Below are 27078 nucleotides of genomic sequence, written 5' to 3' on the forward strand. Positions count from 1 at the left end.
CGGCCCAAATTGGGCTTCAAACGGCCCAAATCTGGCTACAAACGACCCAAATTGGGCTTCAAACGGCCCAAATCTGGCTTCAAATGGCCCAAATTGGGCTTCAAACGGCCCAAATTGGGCTTCAACTGGCCCAAATTTTTCGCCGGTGCCCTTCGGACACCGGCACGCGCGGCGGCCCGTATCGGCCTGGCCTGCTTGGTATCTAATGCCCGGCCTGAATTATGATCCCAGTCCACCCCTGGGTGCTCAAACACACACAGTCGCTTATAGAAGCTGCTGCACTGCCTAGAAAAAATGGTCACTGTCGGCTTCTAGGAACATGTTGTTTGTCTCAGGTGAGCAACACAATCCTGCAGGCCAGAGTAAAGGATCTGGAACGCAGGCGGTTTGGAGCCAGGGCCTAAAAACGGGAAAACACACATGACACTTGCCCCACACAAGGTGATTATTACCATAAGCATACACCTGTTTACGATCATCTGTCTGGCATTTACAGTCACCCCAACCTGTCAGGACAGCGACACATTCATGGAATTCGACTTCGAGGAATAGTAAACAAAAGGAGAGCGGCAGAGCGAGTTCAAAGCAAGAGAGATTGACAGACAGGTAGACAGACAGGTTGTGTGACTGAACAAGAAAGAAAGAAAGAAAGAACGAACAGAGACAGACAGACATGAATACAGACAGGCACACAACACAAGAAGAGGGAGTGTATTATCTCTCTCAGGCAATCCCTCCAGGGCTCTTTGTGATCCAGGATATGGATCTGTTATTGCACTCTTTACAGGAAAGGGCTGACCACACTGTTACTATGACAACCAGGTGACATGACATGTGGCGCCGGTTAAGGCCCATTCTGCGCACAGCAAACAGGCGCAGCGGTCAGGCAGCCTGACAGGGTGGGGACCTGGGAGACCACATCGCCTGACCCTGACCAGACCAGATCGGCAGTGACGCCAGCCAACGGCTCTCTGCTCAGCCCTCTGCCAGTATTGAGTCACGCTGGCACTTCCAGTCAAACAAGCACACAGACACACGCGCGCGCACACAAACATGCTGTACGCACATACAAGAAAACAGAAAGATATATGCACACAAGCAGACACACAGATACACACACACACACACACACAAACATGCTGTATGCACATACAAGAAAACAGAAAGATATATGCACACAAGCAGACACACAGATACACACACACACACACACACACACAAACATGCTGTATGCACATACAAGAAAACAGAAAGATATACGCACACAAGCAGACACACAGATATACACACACACACACACACACACACACACGTGCGCGCGCGCACACACAAACATGCTGTATGCACATACAAGAAAACAGAAAGATATACGCACACAAGCAGACACACAGATATACAAACACACACACACACACACACACACACACACAAACATGCTGTACGCACATACAAGAAAACAGACAAATATACGCACACAAGCAGACACACAGATACACACTCACACACACACAAACATGACGGCCACAAATAGCTTGGCACAGTGTCGTCACTGCAACCTCCAGCTTTGCCCTGCTTAAACAAATGGAGTGCAGTTCTCTTTAAGTCAGCAGTAAGGGTGACTATCTGCGCCATAGCCTGTAATGTAGATAAGTAATGCAGTGTGGGTAGTAGTGTGGGTCAGTATCGATTATTGAATCATTCATTAGCGTCAGATTTCATTTTCCGTGCTGCGTCTTGCCGAGAAGATCAAAAGCGCAACATCTGAACAAGTTCAGTCATGACTGTGAGAATTGATTTTGACACTTCAAACTTGAGCTCCGTGAGCCTCGCTTTACAGATGGATCAATTGGTGCTCAATCAAATGTGCAATTCTGAACATCACATAATGTTAAGATGCACAACTAAGCATAGCTGAAAGGCGATTAGCAGGCTACGTAAAAGATCACTTTTGTTGAAAATGGACGAGTACCACGAGGAGGAAGGTTGATTGATGATTCCCCACCTTGCTTCCTTAGGCGGTGATTTACCTTTAAACTGGTGACCTGGTTCAAACGGTGCTATGTGGATTTATGCCCACTGTGCTTGTAAAGAAGAGACCACATGGCAAACAAAATGTCAATTAAAAAAGCTATTTAGTCTCAAATTCAGTCTAATTCTTCTTTAAAAAACAATCTTTAAAGAAGTGACGAATGGTTAACGAGTTAATTTAATGTGTTTCAGGAATTGTCTATAAGCAAGTGTTAAACCTTCAAACAAGTCAGAAATAAGGCAGATCACTCCACTATCAAGAAGAGGGTACTTGATTCAATCAAGACAAGTCGTTGGTTGAAGCAAATTGATTTGCAGCAGAACCAACTAAATCCATCTGTTTTTTTGTTAAAAGATAAAGAAGATAAAGAATGGATAGCAGACTGTGCTAAGACAGATATAGTCTTTGGGTGCATTGGTGAGTTATCGGCTGCAGGGTGCTGTGGCGCGTGCGGATGAACTACTGCTGGAGGATGAATGGGCTGAGGGACATTTGTCCTGCCCGCCTGTGTCCAGGCGAGGAGAGAAACCCAAGCCCGTCCGGTCTGAGGTAATGCCACAGGGTCTGCCGGCGAGTGGATCAGATGACCGCAGGGAGGCAGGGGAGAGAGACTTTCATTTTGAATCAACTCACTGACACACACATCCTCTCTCTCTCTCTTTCTTTCATGTTAACACAAACAGTTTTTTCTTTCTCCCAATGCTAAAAATAACAACATAACACTCATGTCAAACTGTTCTATGTGTCCCACGTCCAGAGATCACACTGAACACTGTGAAAGGTTAATTGTGTCTAAAAAAAAAGTTTTTCTCTGTTTTCAACCACCGGAAGTTTCAGGGGAGGCTCTGCAAAGTTGAAGAATGAATTGTGAACAGGGCTAATGCAGAATGCAGGAGAAATGTATTGAAGAGACAGTGAACTGACATGTGGTTACTGGGTGGTACATTATTTCCAAAGCAATACGTATAGACTTACAGCGTCTGAATATATCCAGTCTGTCACTCTCTCCTTCCTATCTCCACACAATCTGCTTCACACACTCACAATGCTGCAAAATAACTGCAAACATTGAAACCATTCTATCTGTCCTAGGTCCAAAATTCACCCTGGACACTTTATCGGGATGGCTAGTGGCACATAGACAGATAAGTATCAAAAATAGTCAAACATGTAATCAGCTGACTCTATTATTCTTGCAACTATGTAATCTCTCACTGCTCCAGGGTTGTTTTTTTCTCTCCACATGGTTGATCTTAAGTAACCTGACACAAACACTCATCACAGGTTGATGTTAAGTAACCTGACACAAACACTCATCAGATACCAAAACCCGGACCCGGCGGCACTGCCGCCGTATTCTTTTCCGACACACTGAACTCAGTCACGTGATTCATACAAGCAGGGACTTCCATTGAATTTCACTGTAAAAAGGTGCAGTCACCAAAAGGCAATTTTCCACAATGTTGGGAAAGGAATAATAGACATTGTGTGCGTACAGGTACATGTCCTTGTTTGGTGGTTTTGTGACTAAATTTGCATAAGAGCGTGATGTGTGCAATATTGAGATATTTGAGAGATAGCATGTCACAGACATGCACACAATCATTAAGCATTCTATACTGTATATCAGCATCATTTCATATATACTGTGTGTATATATACTGTATATATATATATATATATATATATATATATATACATACAGTATATATATACAGTATATATATATGTATATATAAATGTATATATATAATATATATATATATATATATATATAAATATATATATATTTCTTTATATATATATATATATATATATATATATATATATATATATATATATATGAAATTATGCTGATATATAGAATGCTTAATGATTGTGTGCATGTGTGTGCACAGTGACATGCTATCTCTCAGATATCTCAATATTGCACACATCACGCTCTTATGCAAATTTAGTCACAAAACCAACAAACAAGGACATGTACGTATATATATATATATATATATATATATATATATATATACGGTATATATATATATATATATACGGTATATATACGGTATATATATATATATATATCAGTTTCCTCCCTTGTGCAGTTTTGACGTGACATAATTCCAAGAAACAAAAGTCTTTACTGTGGAGCTTGAAGATCCTTTCATTGATAGCACCTTTATTTTTCGTGTCAGACAGATTGTTGTACAAGACCTGATCGGTTGCAGTTTACACAACTCTGACTTTCGAATTTAATGTGAAATTTGAATCACACCACCTGCCCGATAAGGAACTGTAATGTGGAATTTGTTAATGACACAATCTAAAAAAAATATGTTCAACTGTTTCCTCTTTCCTAGTAACCTGACAGACTGCTTGCCAGTACTGCGGCTGTCTGGTGTTTGATCTACCAGCAGATGACCAGTTCCCACCTTATCAGCAAATGACTGAATTACAGATAAGACAAACTCACATGGTCAAGCATTAACGTCTCTAATCTAATGAGTGCTGCAGCGGCTGATCTGTGAGAGTATGCATTTGTGAATGAACCGCCAGTGCTTGAATAGTAGTAGTATGAGTCATTGTGTGATGGGTTGTAATGTTTGCCCTTATGGTATATGCATCCTCAGGCGACCTTTAAAACCTTCTAGTCTCAACGCTTCAGGAGACAGAGACACCACACCGCTGCACTGGCCTGCTCTGCCTACATCATCATGACTTCAAAAACACCTGCTTTATGACCCCCATCGCATTCTTGTAATATTTCAAAGAGCTCATAGCCATCATAAAATTCAGCCCAGGCCCTCTCTAGTTTGTTTGAGAGAGCGGGCAAGAGAGACCGGCAGAGAGAGAGAGAGAGAGAGAGAGAGAGAGAGAGAGAGAGATGTTTAATATCATTACAGCATTGACCATTCTTTACCGTAACACTTGAGCGTAGTGTATGTGAAGTCTCTTACACCTCATCTAACCCAAATCCAAGCTCCTGTCTGTCTCTATGGCTGGAGAGTGAGATGGGGGGAAGGGGGGGGGGGGGGGGCAGGAGTGCTGGCAGGAACAGCAACAATGAGTTCATGCTTGGCTCTTCCCGTCTGGCCTTAACTTTAGCTCCATCTCCCTGGGGAACACAATACAGCTTACCTTGAGGAGGGGAGGGCCCCTTTGTTGAATCAGGATGGGAGGGCTCTTTGCCCTGGTAGAAGGCGGGGAGTGAAGATGGTAAGAGGCCACGTAGCGACCATCTCCAAGCCCTGTTTGCCTTGGCACCATACCCGTGTCTATACGGGAACAATCACACGTCTTAGCCCAGCCAATGTGATGGCCACTTGAACAAGTTGCTGGACACATGAGCTCGGTGCAGTCCAAATGGGAAACGAGTTCTATCCTGGGAAACACTGCATAATTGTTTGTTTGTTTACCATATACTGTAAGTATATGACTGCCTGGCAGCTTTGAGGGGGAGATGTTTATTCCCGTCCGTAGCAAAAGACCATAACGTGGGCCTTTGTTCTCCACACGAAGACATCAGAAACAGGTCCAGAGAAGACATTCCAAACACACTCTCAACAAAAGCATTTTTTTCCACATGCGAGACATGGGCGTCATCATCTGCCACATGAAAGCCCCATAGTGAGCTCCGCTGTCGTGCCAAAGCGTCTGTGGACAGAACGGCACAGACCTGAACCTCAGACAATAGAGGCCTGTTCAGAGATGACAGAGAAGAAAAGGCCATTTCATAGTCATTCCATAAAGTGACATCAGGGTCATTTTGACTGCAAGTAATTCCATAAAGTGACAGCAAAGGTCAGTTTGACTGCAAGTAAGTAAACACTATAAGCAAAAACATGTTTCTTTGTTCTGATTTTCTCCCCGATTGTGCTTGGCCAAGTCCCGCTGCTGCCCCGGTTGTAGCTCCATGAGTTGTAGCACATGCTGCCTTCGTCACATGTGCAGTCGCCAGCTGCTTCTTTTCACCTGACAGCGAGGTGTTTCACCGGCAGGACGTAGCATGTGGGAGGATCACGCTATTCGCCCCCCAGTTCCCCTCCCCCTGAACCGACCAGAGGAGGCACTAGTTCAGCGACCAAGAAGACACATACCCTTAATCTGGCTTCCCACCTGGCCTGTAGACATGGCCAAAATGTGCCTGTATGGACACCTGACCAAGCACGGGGGCACATGCGGGACTTGAACCTGCAACCCTCTTCTTGGTGAATCCACTGCTGCACTACCAACACTATAAAATGAAGTATGCGAGGAAGTTTGGATGTTTTACGGCGAGGATTCGGGTCTACTGATGTGACAATGCGGCCAACTCAACAACTGAGGGCAGTGAGTTCAGTTTCAGCGTGTCTATGTAAAAACCTCTGGAAGGGCATGCAAAGGTTTGCTAATGCAAAGCATTGCTTTTTCAAAGATAACCGTGGTTTGAATACACGTCCCTGGTGGCATCTCTGCAGCAGAGGGGGAAAGGAGGACCTCGGCAACGGTCGCAGGGAAGAGGTCAGGAAACAACGCTCACACGACAATGTGTGGACACACCCTGCCAGACCTTACTGGAAACAGGATGCCAGCTGTGCCCTCTGCACTTCCCTGCTGTGAGTGACATACAGCATGCGTGGCAGCTCGCCCATGCCAGCCAGGTGGCTGCGTCCAGTCATTTCTTTGACCGACTGGCAGGAAGACAAAGACAGACAATCCCTTGTAACAGATGCCTTAATAACAATGAGGCAAACAGACAGAGGGTTCCTGACCCATGCGGGGAACAACTTGGCCTCCTATGGTCACTTTTCCTGTAAGGCTCTCGGGCTCATTATGGACCGTAATCCTTGAACACGGCCTTCAGTGTGACCTGTGCTTACTTTCCTAACCTTGTTATCATTTCTGGGGGAAATTTAATTCAATGACATTTTCGAAAAACAAGGGAGCGAAACTTAAGAGGCCGAAATTAGAAAATATGCACAGATTCTGGTCATTTTTCATCAAGAGTCAAGAGGGACACTATTTTAATAAAGCCAAATGATATTCACAGTGTTACGATGTACAGAGACTGACAGCATGATGATGAAGGACAGTTTGGGCAACAAAGACATCATTTTGTGGCCAACAACATATTGTGGATGCTACATGAGCATGTGCCAGCCTGGGGTGAGAAGACTCCAGTATGGTACAACGCTGCCCCCCAGTGGACTATGTGATATCGCCCCAAAGCGTCCCAACCCCAACAACAGCACAGCGAGTCCAGTGGAGGGAGGATGGGTCAATTTGAACATTAGGAACATTCTGTGTCGGTTTGTTGGACGATTAATTACTAGCCCACAGGCTGCATGCATAATGACTGTGATAAAGCCGAGGAAAGCACCTATTTATTGCAAAGACTGCAGCCACGTCGCGGATTCAGTTTATTTATTCATTCAATAAAGGAAACACTGTCGACATTTCCTCACCATTAAATCAATAATGCAACACGACCCCTAACCTCGCTTTAAATTCAGCCTTTTTCTCCGGATTCAAGCAACTAAACATAACATTTTGTCCATCCTAGGTTTACATTAGCCGCCACGGGCAGAACATGTCATAAGGATTCAGGTGGTGTTTTGAATGAAATCTGTGGGAATGTGTGTAGGGTTTTGATTAGGTTACATTGTCTTTGTCAGGCATGCACCTTTACAATGACTCCTGCCACCCGGAATGATATCTTTAGCCAGCAGGGGAAATGAAGCATCGCCCATCAATTCACTTCATGTCCTCTTTGCATTATTTGCTATGATTATATACCTTAACCTTGTTATCATCATATACCTTAACCTTATTACACTCAAATGGACTGTGGATCCTGTCTCAGCGTTATGAAAGGAGACCCAGTGGCCACAAACAATGCCATTGTTCCACTGGAATAAACCCAGAGAGAGAGAGAGAGAGAGAGAGAGAGAGAGAGAGAGAGAGAGAGAGAGAGAGATAGGGAGAGAGAGAGAGAGAGAGAGAGGGAGATAGGGAGAGAGAGAGAGAGAGAAAGAGAGAGAGAGAGAGAGAGAGAGAGATAGGGAGAGAGAGAGAGAGAGAGAGATAGAGAGAGAGAGAGAGAGAGAGAGAGAGAGAGAGAGGCAAAGGTAAAGAATAATAAAACCATTTCCTCTCTATCCCTGTCAGTTCATAGCCGGTAGCATTTTGCAGCTTTTATCAACAGGAGCTGGTACTATTCTGTTCTGGGTGTATATGTGACCCACCCTACCAGTCTTCATATTATGCATTTTCAAAAAGTAAATAAATAAATCTCTTTGAATCATACTTTTCCATTATTTTGCCAGCTGTCCTTGGAGGCTGAAACATTATTCTATGTCCCTTAACAACACTAAATCAGCCAGGGATATAGGTGCATGTATCCTATTGTATTCCCTCCCAGCTGAAAGCTTTTAGGAGATCTTCTCTTTGCAGTCTGAGTATGCCTCTTCTCTCAGCCTCATCAGTCCACAATTTCCAGCCTTTGTTTCCACACTGTGTGTGTGTGTGTGTGTGTGTGTGTGTGTCCATGTGATGCAGGATAGGCTATACACACACACACACACACACACACACACACACAGACACGTCCCCGCATCAATCATACCATCCATTTCATCATTTATCTCACTCGCTTATATTTTCATGCACTTTTCAAATCAAGGAAAGGCGTTTAAGCGACACCCGCGTGCCCTCCTCAATTTGTAAAACGATCCCGCTGCACACGGTGCGCCTTAATTAACTTTCCAAGTGGTGCCGGGCTGCAGGCGGCGGGAAGGGAAAACGCATCTTATCCACGTCCCTCCGGGGATTGAGTAGCCCCTTGGTTTATGAGACCACTCAATCCTGAGTCATGAGATCTGCAGCCTCCTACGGTGCTAGAAGAAGGAACCCGTGTAATGTGCTGGAGTGTCCAGACCAGTGTTGGGGGTAACGCGTTACATTGTAACGCGTTAGAGTACTCAGATTACTTTTCGGAGGTAACGAGTAACGTAACGCGTTACTTTCTAAATACATGTAATCAGTAACGCGTTAGCTTTTCAAATGAGCAGTGCGTTACTTTTTAAATTGCGTTCTTTCTTTTGCTTCTCTCGTTGTCACAGAGAGAAAAAAATCTCCGCTGCCTCTGTCTGTGATTCTTATCACGTGACGGCAGTGTTTATGTCAGTGTGCGCATGCCCGGGCAAGCTCGTCACTACTACGCAAAATGGCCGCTGCAGAGAAAACAGCGTTTTCCTCCTGGAAGTTTTCCCAATACTTCAAAGTTGTCAACGATAAGGAAAAGAACATAATCGTGAAATGCAACTTGTGCCGAGGAGTTGATAAGACTCTGTCAACTGCGAGGAATTCCACTTCAAATTTGAAGAAACACCTGCAAGCTAAACACAGCGCAATACCTCTGGAGGAAAAAAGACCCGAGGAGGACACCGGGACACCTCCTCCGAAACAGCAAAAGCTAACTTTCAGTATGGTGTCTGTGAAGGAAGTCAACAAGCTTGTAGCTCGGTACGTAGTGGAGGACATGCTACCGCTGTCTACCGTAGAGTCTACATGTGGAGAGACTGTTTAGCCTGGGAAATCTTGTTCTTACCCCCAAGAGGAACAGACTATCCGACAAGCGTTTTGAAAAGCTTCTTCTCATGCGTTACAATCACCACTTTGGAGTAGCAGAGTAAGCTTTCGATTGGGTGAGTCAGACGTCTGGTCAGAGACAGACGTACAGACAGATGGACATCCAGACAGACGGACTGACAGACATCCAGACAGACACAAGCACCTCTCAACCTGCCACGACCCATGGTTGCATTTCAAATGTCATCTGAATAGAATAATGGGGTTAGTGGATGAATGAGTGAGAAGAATGAATGAATGATGATGATTGACTGATTATGCTCTGACAGGGATACCGAGTACTACTGACTGACACATTTGAAATTAGTTGCTTTAGTTTGCATTTTGAGGTTCTTATAGGCAGGCATATTCATGTGTGCTCTTTTTGCTGTTGGATCGTTTAATAGCAGAGGGAATATTGAGTGAATCTGTGATTTCAAAAGCCAAATGCACTTTTAGTTTATTTCCTGTTTGACCCTGCACTTTAAAAAATGTTTTTACATGTACTGTATGCATGTTTTCGTGGAATATTTCACTCAGTCATTTCATTTGTAAGTAACTGCATTTATTTGTTGCAAGGTATTTATTTTATGTTTAGGCTAGGCCTAAACATGCACTTTATTTTGTATGGATGCTACGTTTAGCACATTTTAATTTTAAACGTTATGTCGGCAACTACCTCATGTTTTATTTTCTTATCTGCTCAGTTCGCTGTGGGAATAGCAGAAGGAATATTGGTCGAGTGAATCTGATTCATTTGAAAAGCCAAATGCACTATTTTAGTTTATTTGTGAGCCTGCACTTTTATACTTTTGTAATACATGGTAGTAGGGCAAAGCATGTTTTTGATTTTGTCACTGAATCATTAGTGAAAAGAAAAACTTGAAGTTGAATTGCAAAAAAAAAAGTTGTAGCCATGCTTTGGTTTGTTCTTTAATGAAACGAATGAATCGTTAATAAAAAGCTGTAAAATGGCTATAGCATCTGTCATTCCTGTTATTACTTATTAAAGCTTGCAGAGTTACAGTTCAACTTTATGGATTGGCTAAGAAATTAAATAAGGTAGAGAATTAATAAATTGCAAGGGACAATATCCAACATGTGCATGGAATCACAAAGGGGTGTTCATGTTTTGTTACGCAAAAGTACTCTAAACTGAAGTACTCTAACGCAGCAGTACTCTTAAAGTACTCTAACGGAGAAGTACTCTGAACTAAAGTACTCTTAAAGTACTCTAACGCGTTACTTTTGTCAGTGGGTAACTAAGTAACGTAACGGGATTACTTTTTCAAGGCAGTAACTAAATAAGTAACGAGTTACTTTTCAAAGTAACTTTCCCCAACACTGGTCCAGACAGGCGCTCTAGCTTTAAGTGGCTAACGTAAGGGGGGTGGGGGTGGGTTGGGGTTGGGGGGGATCACAATGTGGGAATGAGTGGTGGAGAATGTATCATTAGGCTTTGCCACCTAATAGGCTATAACCTTGTAACCCTGGCTGTGCTGACTGCTGAGACAGGAACAGGTCTGAATGTGAGAGAAACGGAGACAATTGGCCACATGAGTCTTGTCTTTGTCCTCATCTCGACTCAGAAATGGGAATAGGCTATCTGAGGATATTATGCTAGATTCCTTCCACCACACTACACCTACAGAGCCATCTAGATTTTGTGAGCTGAAAGGGATAGTTCACTTTTTAAGCCTAGCCCTATGTGCTATGAATTAATGATGTTGATGGGTACAGTTCTTTCTCAGCACAATCCACGCTGTTGCTCATAGTAGCTCTGGAAAGTTGGGCAAAAACGAATACAAGGTCACTGGGGTCACACACCTGTCTGTATACAAGCTGACTGAGGCTCACTCAAATGTCCTCCTCCACAGTGCACACACACACACACACACACACACACACACACACACACACACACACACAGTGCACACAAAGTGCACTTCACTGAGCCTCAGTCAGCTTGTACAGAAGGGAACATGAGCCCATTGACCTGTTCTTTTTTGCACTACTTTATGGGGAACAGCATGGGTTGTGTTTAGAAAGAACTCAATCAAAAGCATCAGTCGTGAGTAGCAAATATAGGGCTCGACTTTAAAACATGTGAAGTATCCCTTTAATGGCATAGAGTTGTTTTTTTTAATTCCCTCATTATGGCATTTTTATTTTCTCAAGGACTACTTCACTTTGTGCTATCTGGCCACGATGTTTAAGCAAGTTCAGAATAATCCTGTGCAGGATGAAAAAGTAAAATGCTAGTGTCTCCTTGCAATCTCATCTCATTCCATTTGACCTTTTTTTTTTTTTTTTTTTTTTTTTTTTACATCTATTTGACATTTTCAATGTTCATTTGTCAGCGTCTACCATCCTACTGTCTGCTGATTCTGAAAGGGTGCAGCTATTGTAAACTACCAAAGAATAATAGCAAAAAACATATCAGTAGTATTGTGAGCTGCCTACTGATCTACAGTACACTAGCAGTAGGTCATGTATAAGCATCAATATACTGTAATCACATTACCATGTCAGCTTATGCTGCAATGATGGTGCGTGAATGTGAATGTGAATGTGCTAATGAAACATCTTGAGTCAGGATGAACTTTTGAAGAACACTTAAAACCCCGCTCAAGTCCAGCCTCTGTGGGACTTCTCTATCTGCTCTGTCTCACCCCTCATTAACTATGTGCTGTTTTGAAGGGGGGCGGGAGATCTGATAAGATATGTTAGGGTGATCCAGCTTTGGTGCAGTTGATTGTTTTCAGGACATTTTTCCATACTGCCCAGTTATGCTACAGACAACCAGGTTTGGCCTTCAGCATTCAGTTGGCAGGGGCAGTGCTGTAAGGAGGCACATGAGTGTTACTTTGTGATGTCACAAAATCACAAAAATCAAAACAGCTTGTTTGGAGGCATTTCTTCCTTACATGGCTGGTGTGGATTTATGTGGGGAGGTGTTGTTTTGAGACTTCCATTATGTGCATATAGCACACAATCAAAGAGGCAAGGAAATCCGGTTTTACACTAAACGGGGTCATGTACCTGACTCCCCCTTTGTTAAATAAATGAACCCCTTTGATTGTCCTTCGATCACTGTGGCTGCATGTAGTTTGAACAGCACAGTCTCTAACACTCAATCAAGGACGCTCCATCACTATGACGACATGGCTTTTCACATCGAGGGCGAAATCATTCTCGGCGATGTGAGAACATTTGTATTGCATTCGGTAAGAAAAAGGTCCTTGAGGCAGTGCCTGATGAATTAACTTTCCGATCCACTTCAAAGTAAGGGCGTATTCATCATGATGATAGACGGTGAGAAAGAAATGACCTGTTAAGCATAAGTCAAACTGAATTATTTTGAAGCCTGTATGTATAAGAAATACAACAGTCCAAGCACACACACACTTGTTTCATGAATCATGTTCCCAGGCCTACCTTACATCGTCATTTACATTATCGAGACAATTTTATTTATTTGTTTGTTTGTTTATTTATTTCAGGTTTATTTAACAGGGACAATGCACATTAATAAACATAAAATGTAAATGCGCCAGAGTTAGCCTGAAGGCTATTTTACATTATGCTGTCCCTGAGTAGGTCATGTCCAAGAATTGGTGCGCTCAACTCAGCAGTCTAATAAATACTTTGGGTGCCGGCCCAACACAACATGAAAGTCCAATGGAACTGGCAGCACTCACAGGTTACGTTTCAAAAGGATTTAAATCCACAGAGCAGCAGTGCAATACAGATGTGTTTCAGCCTGTGGCTTTCCTCAAGGAACACACTGAAAGCCCCTTGATTTGATTCATGACAGACTTGATGACACATTGATGTTGACGCTGCTTATTCAGCTTCCAAATACATGTTCTCCTACTATTCTCTGCTCCTTTCATGCTGCCCCCTCTCCACTGCTCTGCTCTGCTCTCCACTGCTCTGCTCTCCACTGCTCTGCTCTGCTCTCCACTGCATTGCGAGACTTTTTTAAAGGGGAACCTGAGGAGGAATGCCGTTCCAACTCTTGTTCTCACCGTTCCCTCTCAACGTTTACTTTGGGAACTGCGTCCCCAGGCGTTCTCCCCCATTTCCACCACTGGACCACATGACAAACACAGCACAATTGTCACAGACTGGCAGAGAGGAGCAGAGATGACAGCATGATGTCATTTAGTACTTGAATGTTGACAGAGCTGATACTGATTAGCCACTTCTTAATAAGTTCCGTTTAAATGAAGCGTATCTTTTCAAATCTCTAATGTGTTTTGGAATTCGGTTCCACTGACGAGCAGCTTTAATTGAAAACGCAGATTGGCTAAAAGCACTTTTTCTTAATGGGATAATACAGTCGCCTCTCACTGCACTCCGTAGAGATTTATATACGGTTGATCCAGTGTTTACAAACTGGTAATGGTTGCTAACCTTCCCCTAAAGGCAAATTATTTCAGTCAAATATCTTTGGTAATTAGTATATGGAAAGCTTGTATTGCCATAATATGGATACGGCCACTTTAGAATCTAGTTGAAAAGAAAAGTCTATGGGGTGATTGGGGTCGCAGACAGAGTGGAAGAAAAATATGCAATAGATGTTGAACCGCGCGATGGACCACACCAGTGGAGAATAAGTGAATAGTTAAGGTGCCTGGTCACACACACAACAAAAGTAAGTAAGTAAAACTTTGTTTATATAGCACCCTTCCCAGCACGAATGCCCAGAGTGCTTTACACATTAAAAGCAGCAACACAGAAATATAAGTGCAGGAACAATACAAGAAAAAGCAAAAACATAAAAACATACACAGAGCATGAACAGGTAAAAACAATGGCTAAGAATGACTAAAAAGCCTGTCTAAACAGGTGAGTCTTTAATAGTTTTTTAAACGAGAGCTCAGAGCGAGCGGCTCTCAGATCGGGGGGGAGGGCATTCCAGAGGTTCGGGGCTGTTACTTCGAAGGCTCTGTCGCCTTTTGTTTTTAGCCTGGTCCTGGGCACGGCCAGGAGCTCTTGGTCGGATGACCTCAGAGACCGGCTGGCTGCATAGGGGTGGATGAGGTCAGATACATGTATAGGCGGGGGCTTGGCCATGGAGGGATCTGAATGCGAATACGAGGATTTTAAAATGGATCCTGTGTTGTACCGGGAGCCAGTGCAGTGAGGCTAGGATGGGGGTGATATGGCATGACTTTTTTGACCTGGTGAGGAGTCTGGCAGCAGCATTTTGGATCAACTGGAGTTTAACCACCGATGATTTATTGATATATGAATAAAGGGAGTTACAGTAGTCTAGTCTAGATGAAATGAATGCATGGATGGACATTTCCAGTTCGGCATGTGAAACAATGGTCCGGAGTTTGGCAATATTTCTAAGGTGGAAGAAACAGGTGCGCGTCACGGATTTTATGTGCTTGTCTAGGTGCATGGACTGGTCAAATATGACACCCAGGTTCCTCAGGTGAGGGCGCACGTTGTCCTTAAGGGACCCTAAGTGTGAAGCTATTTTTTCTTCAATATTTTCGGCAGCTACAATCAGCACTTCCTTTTTTTTTGCAAAAGCACCTAAAACTGAATCAACATTTGTTTGACCAAATCTAGTGAGAGAAAAAGCCTAATAAGGCATGGTATCAACATAGATGAGGTTTTAAGGGCCGTATGCTGCGCAACACATCTAGCTGTGACTGATGACAATGGCACATCTCACAAAAGCAACTTGCAGGTCACATCACAACACTGTCCCAATGAGCAGATTAATTTGCAGATTACATATGCGTTTTTAATGACCACAGCTGACTAGGGGAAAATGTAAGCAAAGAAAACATGTTCTAATTGAAATGTGTTTCTTCAATAAATTCTTCTGGAGAGCCTCGAGGTCGCTGAGTCAAGATTACTGCACTCTGTCAAGGACAAGGGCCCAACCCAAAGAGAAGAATGCCTCAGCAGTAGCCATGATGGTGTTCTCATGCTGGAGGAAGAGGATTGAGTTATTTTGTTCCATAAAACTTTAATGACATTTCAGCAGGTCTAATAATTTATATAGTACGGCTGCCAGAATCTGCTGCTATGCCGCTGGTGGTCCTTCCTTCACCGCTCTCTCTCTTCCCTAACAGTCTGACACCTGATTACTTATTGCCAAACAAACAGCTGACTGGACACAGTGTTTCATGGTTTGGATTTTGATCCAATAGCTGCCGCACAGCAAATCATTTTTCAAATCACGTTTAGGCAAACATGAGCACACACACACACACGATTAGAGTATCTCACTCTGCATGAGCACCCTTAGCAGAGATTTATGCATTACTTTTTTTCCACCCACAATCCGCTGGATGGGCACAGTGGGGTTAAGCATGGCTCTTAGTGCATGGGGTTCTCAACCTTTTTTACACCAAGTAAGTACCACCTCAGAAATGATCACCATATGAAAGTATGAAAGGGACGGGGGTACCCGGACGTCTACAGAGCCTGTAGGGGGGAATTATATTCAGTTATGTGACCTATGAGTCATGGAAAGATGGGAGTTTGCTTTCTCCCTTCCTTTACAGAGTATAATGACATCTGCATGACCACATATCCAGAGGGTTGTTTTTGCCGCCCTAATGATCCCAACAACATACATGTAATTAGGCTTTGCATAATTACTGGTGATATGTTGCTGTTTAAATGGATTTCTCCAAGCTGTATTTGGTCTAGATCAGGGGTGCCCAATAGATAGATCGTGATCTACTGGTAGATCTTGGGCCATCAATAAGCAAAAGAAATCCTAAATGTATACTGTGTATATATATATAAAAAAATATAGCCTATATATTTTTTTTTAATTCATAAACTAAATCCCATTCATGTACAGTATAGCTAACTCCGTATCCACAGTATTTAACATTATAACATTATTAAATAATGTTAAAATGTGCTAAATATGTACTTGGAGGGGACAAGGGGAAAATAAGTATAGCTCACAACGACTACCGGTAGTTTGATTTTTTTGTAAGTAGTCTCTTGTCCTAAAAAGGTTTGGGCACCCGTGGTCTAGATTGAAGCTGTGTAAATGTTCTAGCTTGGTAATGGCAGGTGAGAGGAGATTGATGGCCCTACTCATTTTTATATTTTACAATGGAAAGGCTGGTACTTCTGAAAGCTCAGAGTGAAATACGGGAGCCCTAAATCAACTATGATTATGGACAATTTCTTGAAGAGAAACTGGTATAGTCCATTACCTGCTAAATCAATTTAATTTGACCACCATATTACAGAGGTTTAACTGGATAGGTCCAAATTACAAAGCTGAACACCAATATTCAAAATCTGACCAATCATCAGAACTCACAAAATGCAACAAAGAAGCTAGGTATGGTTCATTATCAATGGAGTCAGTGCAATAAAGCTACAAATAATATAGTTTGGGTGTTCTGAGGAGAAAGAGAAGTTTGACAAGAACTGGAGTTAAAGTGATCATTGGCCTTGGCAGAATATACTGTATATTTATTGTTTTAGTGCATGAATCACCCTCTTTCGTACTTTTGTTTTGAATATTCTAAAATTATCCTCCTTTTACACCGAGAAATTAGAAAAAGTTGTTCAAGGAGGGACTTTGGTCCAGAGTCTGGACTACACTATTCAGCATTGTTTGTTGTCTGTGTGCAAATCGATATTGACAACTAAGTAGGAGAACAGCCAGTGGTTGCCAAGGACAGCTAATATTGGAGATTCACCACTCCTTCGACGGCTTTGTGATCGGAAGTGAAAACAGGGTACAAAATTAACTGTTTTGTCCACCGGCCAAATGGCTAGTGAATGTTGTTGTTTTGGCTGATGAGTGAAGCAAATCCATCAGCCACTTTGCATGTGTTACCGACATTTGGCTGGTGCTAATTCTGAGTGAAAGCCAATGAAATGTCGCTTCAAAAGAATTATACCTCACATTTGCACAATTCAAATTAAATCCGTGTTGAAAAATGTCTGACATGTGAAAAGGTTTGAGGTTCATTATCTGAATACTGATATATAAATCTACCTCTGTGTGAGATTTCATTATTGCAAGATCCACATGACTTGAATATGCATGAATGTTGTGAATGAATAATGGTTCTTATCTGGGCCCACTCTTCAAAGAGATGCCAACTTTCTCTCTGTTGTGGAATGGAATTTGTATCAATAACATCATTCTTCATCCGCATTAACCAGATAGCATCTCAAGCCAAAAGAGACCGGTGACCAGAAAACCAGTTGTGACATCAAAATAATGAAGCCAGCAGTCAGGAAAGTTGTCTCACAGAATTGTATTCAGGCAAACATCCATCTTTGCAAGTAGATTTTCCATTTGCATAGAGACTGGCTCCCTGGAAAAGCTCCACAGTCAAAGGTTTTATACTGTATTCTTACATATCTCAAATAGTATTCTCACATATCTTACATCTCTTCACAAGCTAATGTTTTGACCAGCTCACAGAACAATGCAGGAGTCGAGAGGAGGGGGGGGGGCTGTAGCCAAGACAGAGGTCCAGCAAGGCCACATCTCTGAGTGAGCTTGTCACTGTCCTGCGCTCACGGCCAGAATGATATAAGCTGTCTGTTTATGTGGAATGGAATTTAAGAATGGAATGAAATATGTAACTATGTGACCCTGTGTCTGCGGGTTTTGAAGGCAACCCTGAGCCCTGCAAGGGCACCATGATTAATAACTCATACCAACGATTATGTGTCTTATGACACGAGGCCAATGGCACTTAAATTTCCTCCCACACTCTCTGTCCTGGATTCATTTGCATTCAGAGGCAGATAACAATAGATAATGGTAGATCCATCTCAGGCAGCCTAGAGGTAATAGGATGGGTAATAGTAGTAAGGGATTGCACAGAGTTGTACAGTCAGATATACAGTATACAGTATGCTTTACACCTGATGAGAGTGACATTATTACCCACGGTAAAACAAACAAGGGCATCTTCGGCCCAGGATCACGTGCGTCATGTAGCAACTTTCCCTGCTTCCCACTGATGATGTCACTGTTGACATTGTGACATCATTTACATCACTGATGATGTCACTGTTGACATAATGTCACAGATGATTCCCCCTGTTCACTGTCATAAAGGTGAGGCTAAGTGGGAGTATAAGTAGGACTGGTACTACACTACTTGACTGTGCCAACAATGCGCAAAAGGAAGGGCACGGCGGCACTCTCCAATCCCGAAGACAACCGCAAGAAATTGGCTCGAGCCAGAGAAAGTCTCTCATTTTCTGCTAAAATTGCAGAGTCCGGGGATGACCAGTGGGTGACATCCTTCCAGGAGACAGTTGAGGTCCTGCTCTATCTCCACCGTCCTTCGATGTAGAGGCGGGGGGAGGGGCCTAGGCTAAATCTCGTGCTCACCTCTCGTGCTCACCTCTCGTTGTGCTGTTCAGATCTCGATGCGCTCAGTCAAAACAGATGGACAGCTGGATGGATGGACACACATGTCACTTATAGAAGCGACTGCACCACAAAACTGAGCATGCAAACCCTATCGACTGATGATGTCATACACACTGATGATGTCATGCCATGGCCACAATCATCGAGTGATGTCATGCCCACTGACGATGTAGCATGAGTTTGGTCACAAAGAGGTGGGCCCATGGCGCATCGTCTCCAGAGTCTCCACCCTAGAAATCGAGAGCACACAGCTTTATCTATCTATCTACAATAATCTATCTATCTATCTATCTATCTATCTATCTATCTATCTATCTATCTATCATTTTGGGATGTGAAAAACAGTAAATCTACATTCAAGATTTCAAGATTCACTTTAATAGCCACAGTAAGTAATTAGATTACAAATGATAAATGAGAGTGCCAGTATGCAGCATAGCGGTCACATCAATAGTAGAAGACGAAGCAATACAGAAACACAATCTGAAGTTATAAAGTGCAAAGTAAAAAAGTCCTTTAAAGTGACATATGATGATGTTTGGGGGGGGGGGGGGGGGTGAACATAGTTTATTTGATCTGAATGTCGTACTACACAAAGATGGAGGAATTTTGTTCAGTTTGATTACAGTCTGTCAGTCAAAGATGTCACTCACTGACTATTGACGTAGCCAAGATGATACAGTAATGTATTCACGCTACGACTGACTTGTGATCTCATGGCATTTCTGTCGCAGCACACAAGAAGTTGTTTAGTAAGGGGGGGGGGGGGGGTTGATAGAGTAAATAGTTCACAGACACATTTTATGGCATTGCAAAGTGCTACATGTTGCATTTTCAGTGTGCCTTATTTATTTTCAATATGCAGAGGGGAAGTCTCATTTGTGGGAATGGAGGGAGGTGTCAGAGCCTGGATATCTGCTCATTTACTACTGTACAGCAGGCAGCACTGCAGCACATGCTCCATGCTGCTGATAACAGCTGTACAGCAGGCAGCACTGCAGCACATGCTCCATGCTGCTGATAACAGCTGTACAGCAGGCAGCACTGCAGCACATGCTCCATGCTGCTGATAACAGCTGAGAAGCACCCTGCAGGACCTCCTCCTCTTCAGCCCTCATTTCCATTATTCAATGGTCCTGAATGCAGACTGCAGGGAAATGAACACAGTTTGAAGCAAAAGGGACAGGCTTTTCTATCATTAAAAGTCACCGTAGCGATCATAGAGGTTCTTAATTCCACATGTATCCTGCACAACTGCTGCTGCCCATTGTTTTTCAAATGCTGTGAAATAACTGACTGACCAACAGCAGGGCTTTTAGTATGTAAATCTACTGTAGGTGTTTTTTCTGCTCGAGTAAGAAACCGCTGCAGCGAGGTTGTGCACATCAGCACACTTTCCAAATGATTGAAATACCCATTGATGTAAAACCTTATTTAAAATACTCTAGCCTATCCACCCTATTTCTAGCTGCCATGATGCCTTATGTGAAATATGGGTGCTTCTTCCGGTGTAATCCTCCCAGCCCCCCAGACAACATACTGTATAGCCCGTAGGGCGTCCAGCTTGGCAAAAATCTCGTCGATAAGTAGCCCGAGTTGTTCAAAGAGCAACAGAAATAGCGGATGTGATAGAACATTATTACATTCCCTGAAATAAGTCGTCAAACAAGTGTTATTTATTGTGACAAGCAACTTTTCTTTACAGCGTCGGAGTTTTATGAGGAAATGTGCCAGCTGCAACAATCAGTCACGTTCTAGACCGGACCTTGCACCCATAATTACTTTACAGCGGGGCATTCAAAAATAAGGTGGATACAATAAGGCTGCATAGGCAGATAGAGGTCCTGTATATTTTAAATTGGAGATGAAAAGCCTTAAAGTACATCCGGCAAAAAGGACACAAATCCATTACCATCTTCATTAGGCCTGTTAAATCTAAATTATGTAACTTTTACATATAGATGAGCATCCCTTACATTCAAGCCACTGCCAAACAAGTTCCCACAATGTTGATTAAGCCGGATCACTGCCAGATAACTCTCTGTATTCCAGTAGGACCAGAGTTTTCAATCTGTTGTCGTCCAGGGACATTCCCCCGCTGCTCACCGGAGACTTCCGCCTATAGCCGAGCCTGCTAATTTCTGGATAGCCTTCTGCTAACTTGAATTGGGAGCACCAGTGGCTCCTGCATTACATTACTGGCTTTCCTTGGGAAGCTAAGCAGGTCTGGCCTAGGATACTCCTTGGATGGGAGACTGGTGCTGGAAGTGGTGTTGGAGGACCAGTAAGAGGTGCTCTTCCCCTCTGGTCCGAGTAGGTGTGTAACCCCGGTGTCCTGGCTAAATTCCCACACAGGCCTTCCTTCAATCATGGCCACCTAATCATCCCTCATTACTTAATTGGCACTTTCAGTCCTCAACTCTCCACCGTGAGAGCTGATGTGTGGTGAGCGTTCTGCCACAAACTGGCTGCTGTGCATCACCCAGGTGGGTGCTGCTACACATCGGTGGAGGATGGGTTGAGTTCCCTCCCTGCCTCCCCTGATATGTGAAGTGCTTTGAGTGTCTTGAAAGGCGCTATATAAATCCAATCAATTATTATTATTATAAATAATTCAGTTGTGCGGCTCTTCTAGAGCTTCCAAATGTAGGAATGCTGAATTGAAGTGAGTCATTTCACGGGTGCTGTGTGACGTTCAAAACTTTCCACTCTTTTACAGCCCCGACAGGTGGCGCTATGAAAGATGATGTGTTGTATTTGATTGCTCAGAGCGTTTAAACAACACGATAGCTGTTCCTACAGTAGTTTTTGCGTGACAACAAAGAGCAAAGGAAACGATCAGGAACTCATTTTCCTGACTGCATCAATGCAGTGCACCTTCCTTCATTGCCAGAAGGGGGAGACAAACTACAAAAGTTATGCACTCTAGCTTTAATTTTCAGTTTGTAGAATTTCTGTTGTACTGAAGCTGCTCTCACTATGTAAATTAAAGGGTATTTCCAGACTCATCTCACTTAAAAACATGTGATACATGTGAGCAACTGTAGCATGTCACAATTTCCCCTCGGGGATCGTTAAAGTATTTCTGATTCTGATTCTGATACCCTGACCTCCATGTAATGTTAACTTGATACAGCATACATACAACAATGCGTTATCTGTTACAAATACATACAGACAGGAATATGACAACACAAGTCATGGAATAAATATAACTACTTTTAAACAATAGTTTGACCCCAAAAAAAGAAAGAAATACTGCTCATTACTGCAGTAATTAGTCAATGAATATTTATTGTCTCCTCAGAACTGCTTTCCATCTGTTATATCAGCTGAGCCACACCACTTATGAGTTAATTGTGGATCAGAACAATGGCTTTCATGTACTACTAGGGTGGTCTTTCATTGAGAGCCATGAATAAGTGGGCGAAGCTGTTGATTAACAACACTTCAATAACTCTGCAAGCTAGAGAGAATAGTGACCACAAAGGGAAGATGCATGTGAAGCAGTACCAAAAGATGAGCATCATGTACCATGCTCATCCAAGTACATTTGAAGTGAGGCAAAGTAACTGGCTAGTGATGCTAACATTCTGTCTTCATACAGTATAGCTGTTAGCTTGACAGAGCTATCTGTGAACAGGTACAACATACGATATTCAGCCCTGCTATATGTCAGCAAAACACTACTTGCTATGTGGCGAGACAGAGGAGTAGTGCCGTTCTGAGCAGTGAAGGAAGCCACACCGCCTCTGATTGTTGTGAAATCAGGCTTGTTTTTCAGCAGCAACGGCCGCTCGTGAATGTCGTGTGCGTAACATTTTACTTCACGAGTCCCTAGGTCGAGCGAGCTCCAGAGTGAATGGAGAGAGCGAGTGGCACAAAGCCGGTGAAACAGAGGAGTTAAAAGTTATTTTTAGATTTGATTTCACAGCGGTTATGCTCTCAGTGTTGCCGGACTGGGCGGTTTTCCACCCAATTGGGCTGGTTTGGCATCGTGCGGGGGGGAAATGGGCTTGGGCAGCATTTCAGGGTTTTGTTTGAATGCAATGTGTTTGTGGCCCGCTCACACACACCGACATGACGCAGCCTGTCTGCACACACAGCATACAGAGGACAGGGACGGTGGGAGGTTTGGAAGATGCAACCATTAGTTCATAGACTGTATGATTTATTTGTACGTACGTATGTATTTATGTATATATGTGATATGTATGTACAGTATGTATGTGTATAAATACATGTACTGTATGCTGCTGCTCTAGTGCAACATCTATAACACCTTTCTTTATAGCTGTCAGTGTTACAGTGTTTTACAGGTGGTTTCCAGAGGCAATAGCAGAATATTATTGAGGATGGGAAAATGTGGCAAGCCAGCATAAACAAGCAAGTGATAAATGTTTAATTTAGGAGCTTCACTGATTTAAAAATCGATTGTGTCTATGAGCAGGTCGTGGTTGTGTAAACCCTGTCCGAGTATGTGTAACAATATCTTTTTGGCCTGAATTGTGAATTCACTGCAACAATGCAACATGGACCTGCGTGACCCTAAACTATTCTCTCGGTTTAGGACCAATAAAATAAAGACCATCCAACCTGTGGGTTTGCAGGTTTACCTGGAGATCATTGAGCTGAGTCTTGAGCTGCAGAGTCTATATCATGACTCCGGTGTGACCATCGCCACGGTGTCCCTTCAGCTGGATGATTCTGCCAGCCAGCATTAGGAGCAGGCCAGTGGCCACCTCCAGGCAGTAGGAGAGCCAGGCCATCACCAAAGACCAGCCGAAAGACACGTCCACGTAGGCCAGGTCCTCGGGGGACACCACCCGCTCAAACTCCTCCATGGCATGATGCGAGTAGCTGATATAGATGCTCACTCCAGAGAGGGTAAACAGACCTGTTGATGCACAGATACAGATAAAGGACGTTGGAAGAGCAAAATCGTTCACATTTTATCTAGGGCTGTCAAAGTGAACGAGATAATAACGTGCCAACGCAAATTGGTTTAGGCGACTTGTTTTACGCATTAATGCAGGTACTGCAAGCAAAGCAAGCAATGGATAAAGAGAAATGTTGAAGGGCAAGTTCAGCTACAAAGCCCTGCCAGATGGGTTCTGCCGACAAGACCTAAGTTATTTGCAGTTACTTTTGATCTGAAGTCTTAGATTATAGATCCCACGCCTCTTCTCGGTAAGACCCGCCCTACTCTTCCTCTGAATGCCCTACCTACTCTGCCTCTAATAGGCTTACCTAGTGTCCTCTAGAGCAGTGATTCCCAACCAGGGGTACGTGTACCCCTAGGGGTACTTGAGCAGCTTGCAGGGGGTACTTGGAATGATTGGGAAATACAATTTACCTCCAAAATGATAAATACATAAATATATATTCCAAGTCATTTCATAAGCCCATTGTTAAAATGTGATGTGTGTGTCGCAACTAGTTCTGCTGGCAAGTGTCAACTGCTACACTGTTCTGCTACTGATAATGGCAAAAAAAACAACTAAAAAGCCCAAACACCGGCAGTTCAGTGAAACATATATTTTGTATAGATTTACTTGTATGTAATCATCAACACGCATGAGTGAGGGGTACTATTGTCATGGAAAAACGGCTCAAGGGGTACATAAGACAAAAAAGGTTGGGAACCACTGCTCTAGAGAGAGAGTGGCGTCAGCGGAGGACCAAAATGCAAGACTCATTAGCCAATGAACAGCCAGGATATGGGTCTCGTGCTACTTTTGCATGCTAAAATAAAGCTGATAATGTACAATTTGATTGAAGGGGGGGGAAACCCTTTCAGAGTACAACACAAATTGTCTATTTTGCTGCAACTTGACAGTGCTACTTAATCCAGGACCTTACTTCCTGGAACTCTTGAGAGTAAAAAACTGGTCCATTGGAGTGAATGGAGATGTCGGGACTCTTCTATCTACACGGCTCTGGGCTTACCCTGATGTTCTTACCTTAACTCCAACCAATCGTCACTCTGCATGTCTACATCCAACAAATCACCAATCCTCATGCTTAAACCCAACCTCCTCATTCCTAACCCAACACATTCAGAAGCAGAGTAGGTCGGCTCTTACCTAGAAGAGACGTGGGATCCATAACACGTCTTAGATGTCAGTTGCTAGCCAAGCACACAGCTAATGCAGACGGCATGTTAGCCCTAAACCTCTCGCTGGCGGCAGAATACAGTGGTGTGGTAGTGCCACACCACTGTATCGAAGATGCACAACTTGTATGAAGAGCAGAAAGCTAAATCAGCAGAGGAGTTGGGACAAAGCTACGACGGTTGCGCTCCGGTTGGGACTATTGGAATTCACTCAGCAATCACATTTACCTCGGGGTAACAGCGCGTTTATTTTGACAAGCAGTGGGAACTTCGGTCACGTACGCCGAACACTTTCTGCAAGTAGCAAAACAGTAGGCTACATAAAGCAGCGATAGTAGCGGCCAGACAACTCTCGTTTGAGTGTTTGTGCAGCGCAGCGCCTGCACATGCAGTAGTGGGTTATTTCAAACATAGCCAAACCCCGCGGAGCTTGAACAGCAGCAAATTGCAAAATGGTTAAAAGACAGTCACTACACACAGGAGGACGTGTCAACGAGATGGAACTCTACCCTGGAGATGAGAAGGTGTGTGCAGAGAAACCAAACAACCACTGAGACGCCACTGGCCCAACCAATGTCTCTATGCCAACAACAGCAGAGCTGGATACACTGCAGAGGGTGGAAACGGTGCTGGAGCCCTGCAGGTAATTTATTGATATTGATAGTCAATGTGTGTTCCTTAAGTGGGTCGGAAGTCTGAAGTGTGTGTGTGTGTGTGATTGTGTGTGAGAGAGAGAGAGAGAGAGAGAAGACTGGTTCAACCTCTTCCTCTTTGAAGGAGTGTACATAGCCTCCTGCTGTGTGCACCTCTTCCTCTTGCAAAACCCTCCTTTCAATAAATAGTTTATAAGACAAACCTCAGACTCCAGAACAATAGTCCTCAAAAAGACTGCATGAATAGAGTATGGACTTTTTTGAAAAGATGACATAACTCCTACTGTACTGTATGTGAAAATGACTGTGCAGTGTTAACATGTCCTGTTATAAGCGCCTCTAAACCGTTTACATTGAAAAGAAGAAGAAAGTGGGTCATCATCACCAAGTGAAACAACCACAGCTGTGAATTCTAAAGGTGCGTTCACACCGACCCAGAGCCGTGTAGATAGAAGAGTCCCGACATCTCCATTCACTCCAATGGACCAGTTTTTTACTCTCAAGAGTTCCAGGAAGTAAGGTCCTGGATTAAGCAGCACTGTCGAGTTGCAGCAAAATAGACAGTTTGTGTTGTACTCTGAAAGGGTTTTTCCCCCCTTGAATCAAATTGTACATTATCAACTTTATTTTAGCATGCAAAAGTAGCGCGAGACCCATTCCTGGCTGTTCATTGGCTAATGAGTCTTGCATTTTGGTCCTCCGCTGACGCCACTCTCTCTCTCTCTCTCTCTCTCTCTCTCTCTCTCTCTCTCTCTCTCTCTCTCTCTCTCGAGGACACTACACTGACCTATTACAGTTTTTCGCTGGCATCGAGTTTACATACAAAGTCAATGCAAATGAGCGATTGAGCGTATATTCGCCCGGGGGAAAAATCGCTGGGCGTCCGAGCGACAGAGACAGAGCGATAGGGCGAAAATTCGCTCGTCGTCCGAGATGAAATATCCCAACTCGAGCGAAATTTCGCTGCCATCAGTCACTCGCTGTTCAAAGCTGATTGGCTGCCGTGTGAGAGTGAGTCAAGGATCACACTGGCTTGGAACAAACCGCTGGTTTATTGTGTGGCACCAAACCGCATTGACAGCTGATTGACAGGCTGACAGCTGACATGAAGTGAAGTCTGTACTACCGGTATATAGCTCGCGTTAGGAGCACGCTGATAGGCTTAGCTTGTAAACAACTACGGTGGCTCGTAGTGGACAAACATCATGACATTGCGTAATGTTATAGCCCCTAGATGTCCTTCAATTATTGTACCTGTTGACGAGCGATT

The 27078-nt window shown here is 43.5% G+C and overlaps 1 protein-coding gene across 1 annotated transcript in view; it reads right to left on the reverse strand.

Moving 5' to 3' along the window:
• Nucleotides 1–331: 331 nt before the first annotated feature.
• The window catches only part of LOC310788378 (transmembrane protein 235-like), a gene marked incomplete at both ends in the record, with an annotated part of 51582 nt that continues 24835 nt past the window's right edge, over nt 332–27078 (reverse strand). The window contains 5 exons of the mRNA XM_083649941.1: nt 332–400; nt 5165–5216; nt 6581–6696; nt 14579–14724; nt 23716–23937. Coding sequence (XP_083506067.1) covers nt 332–400; nt 5165–5216; nt 6581–6696; nt 14579–14724; nt 23716–23937 — 605 coding nt within the window. The remainder of the gene's footprint in view (nt 401–5164; nt 5217–6580; nt 6697–14578; nt 14725–23715; nt 23938–27078) is intronic.

Source organism: Poromitra crassiceps, assembly GCF_964638095.1.
Source record: "Poromitra crassiceps genome assembly, chromosome: 13".
NCBI classification, from domain to species: Eukaryota; Metazoa; Chordata; class Actinopteri; order Beryciformes; family Melamphaidae; genus Poromitra; species Poromitra crassiceps.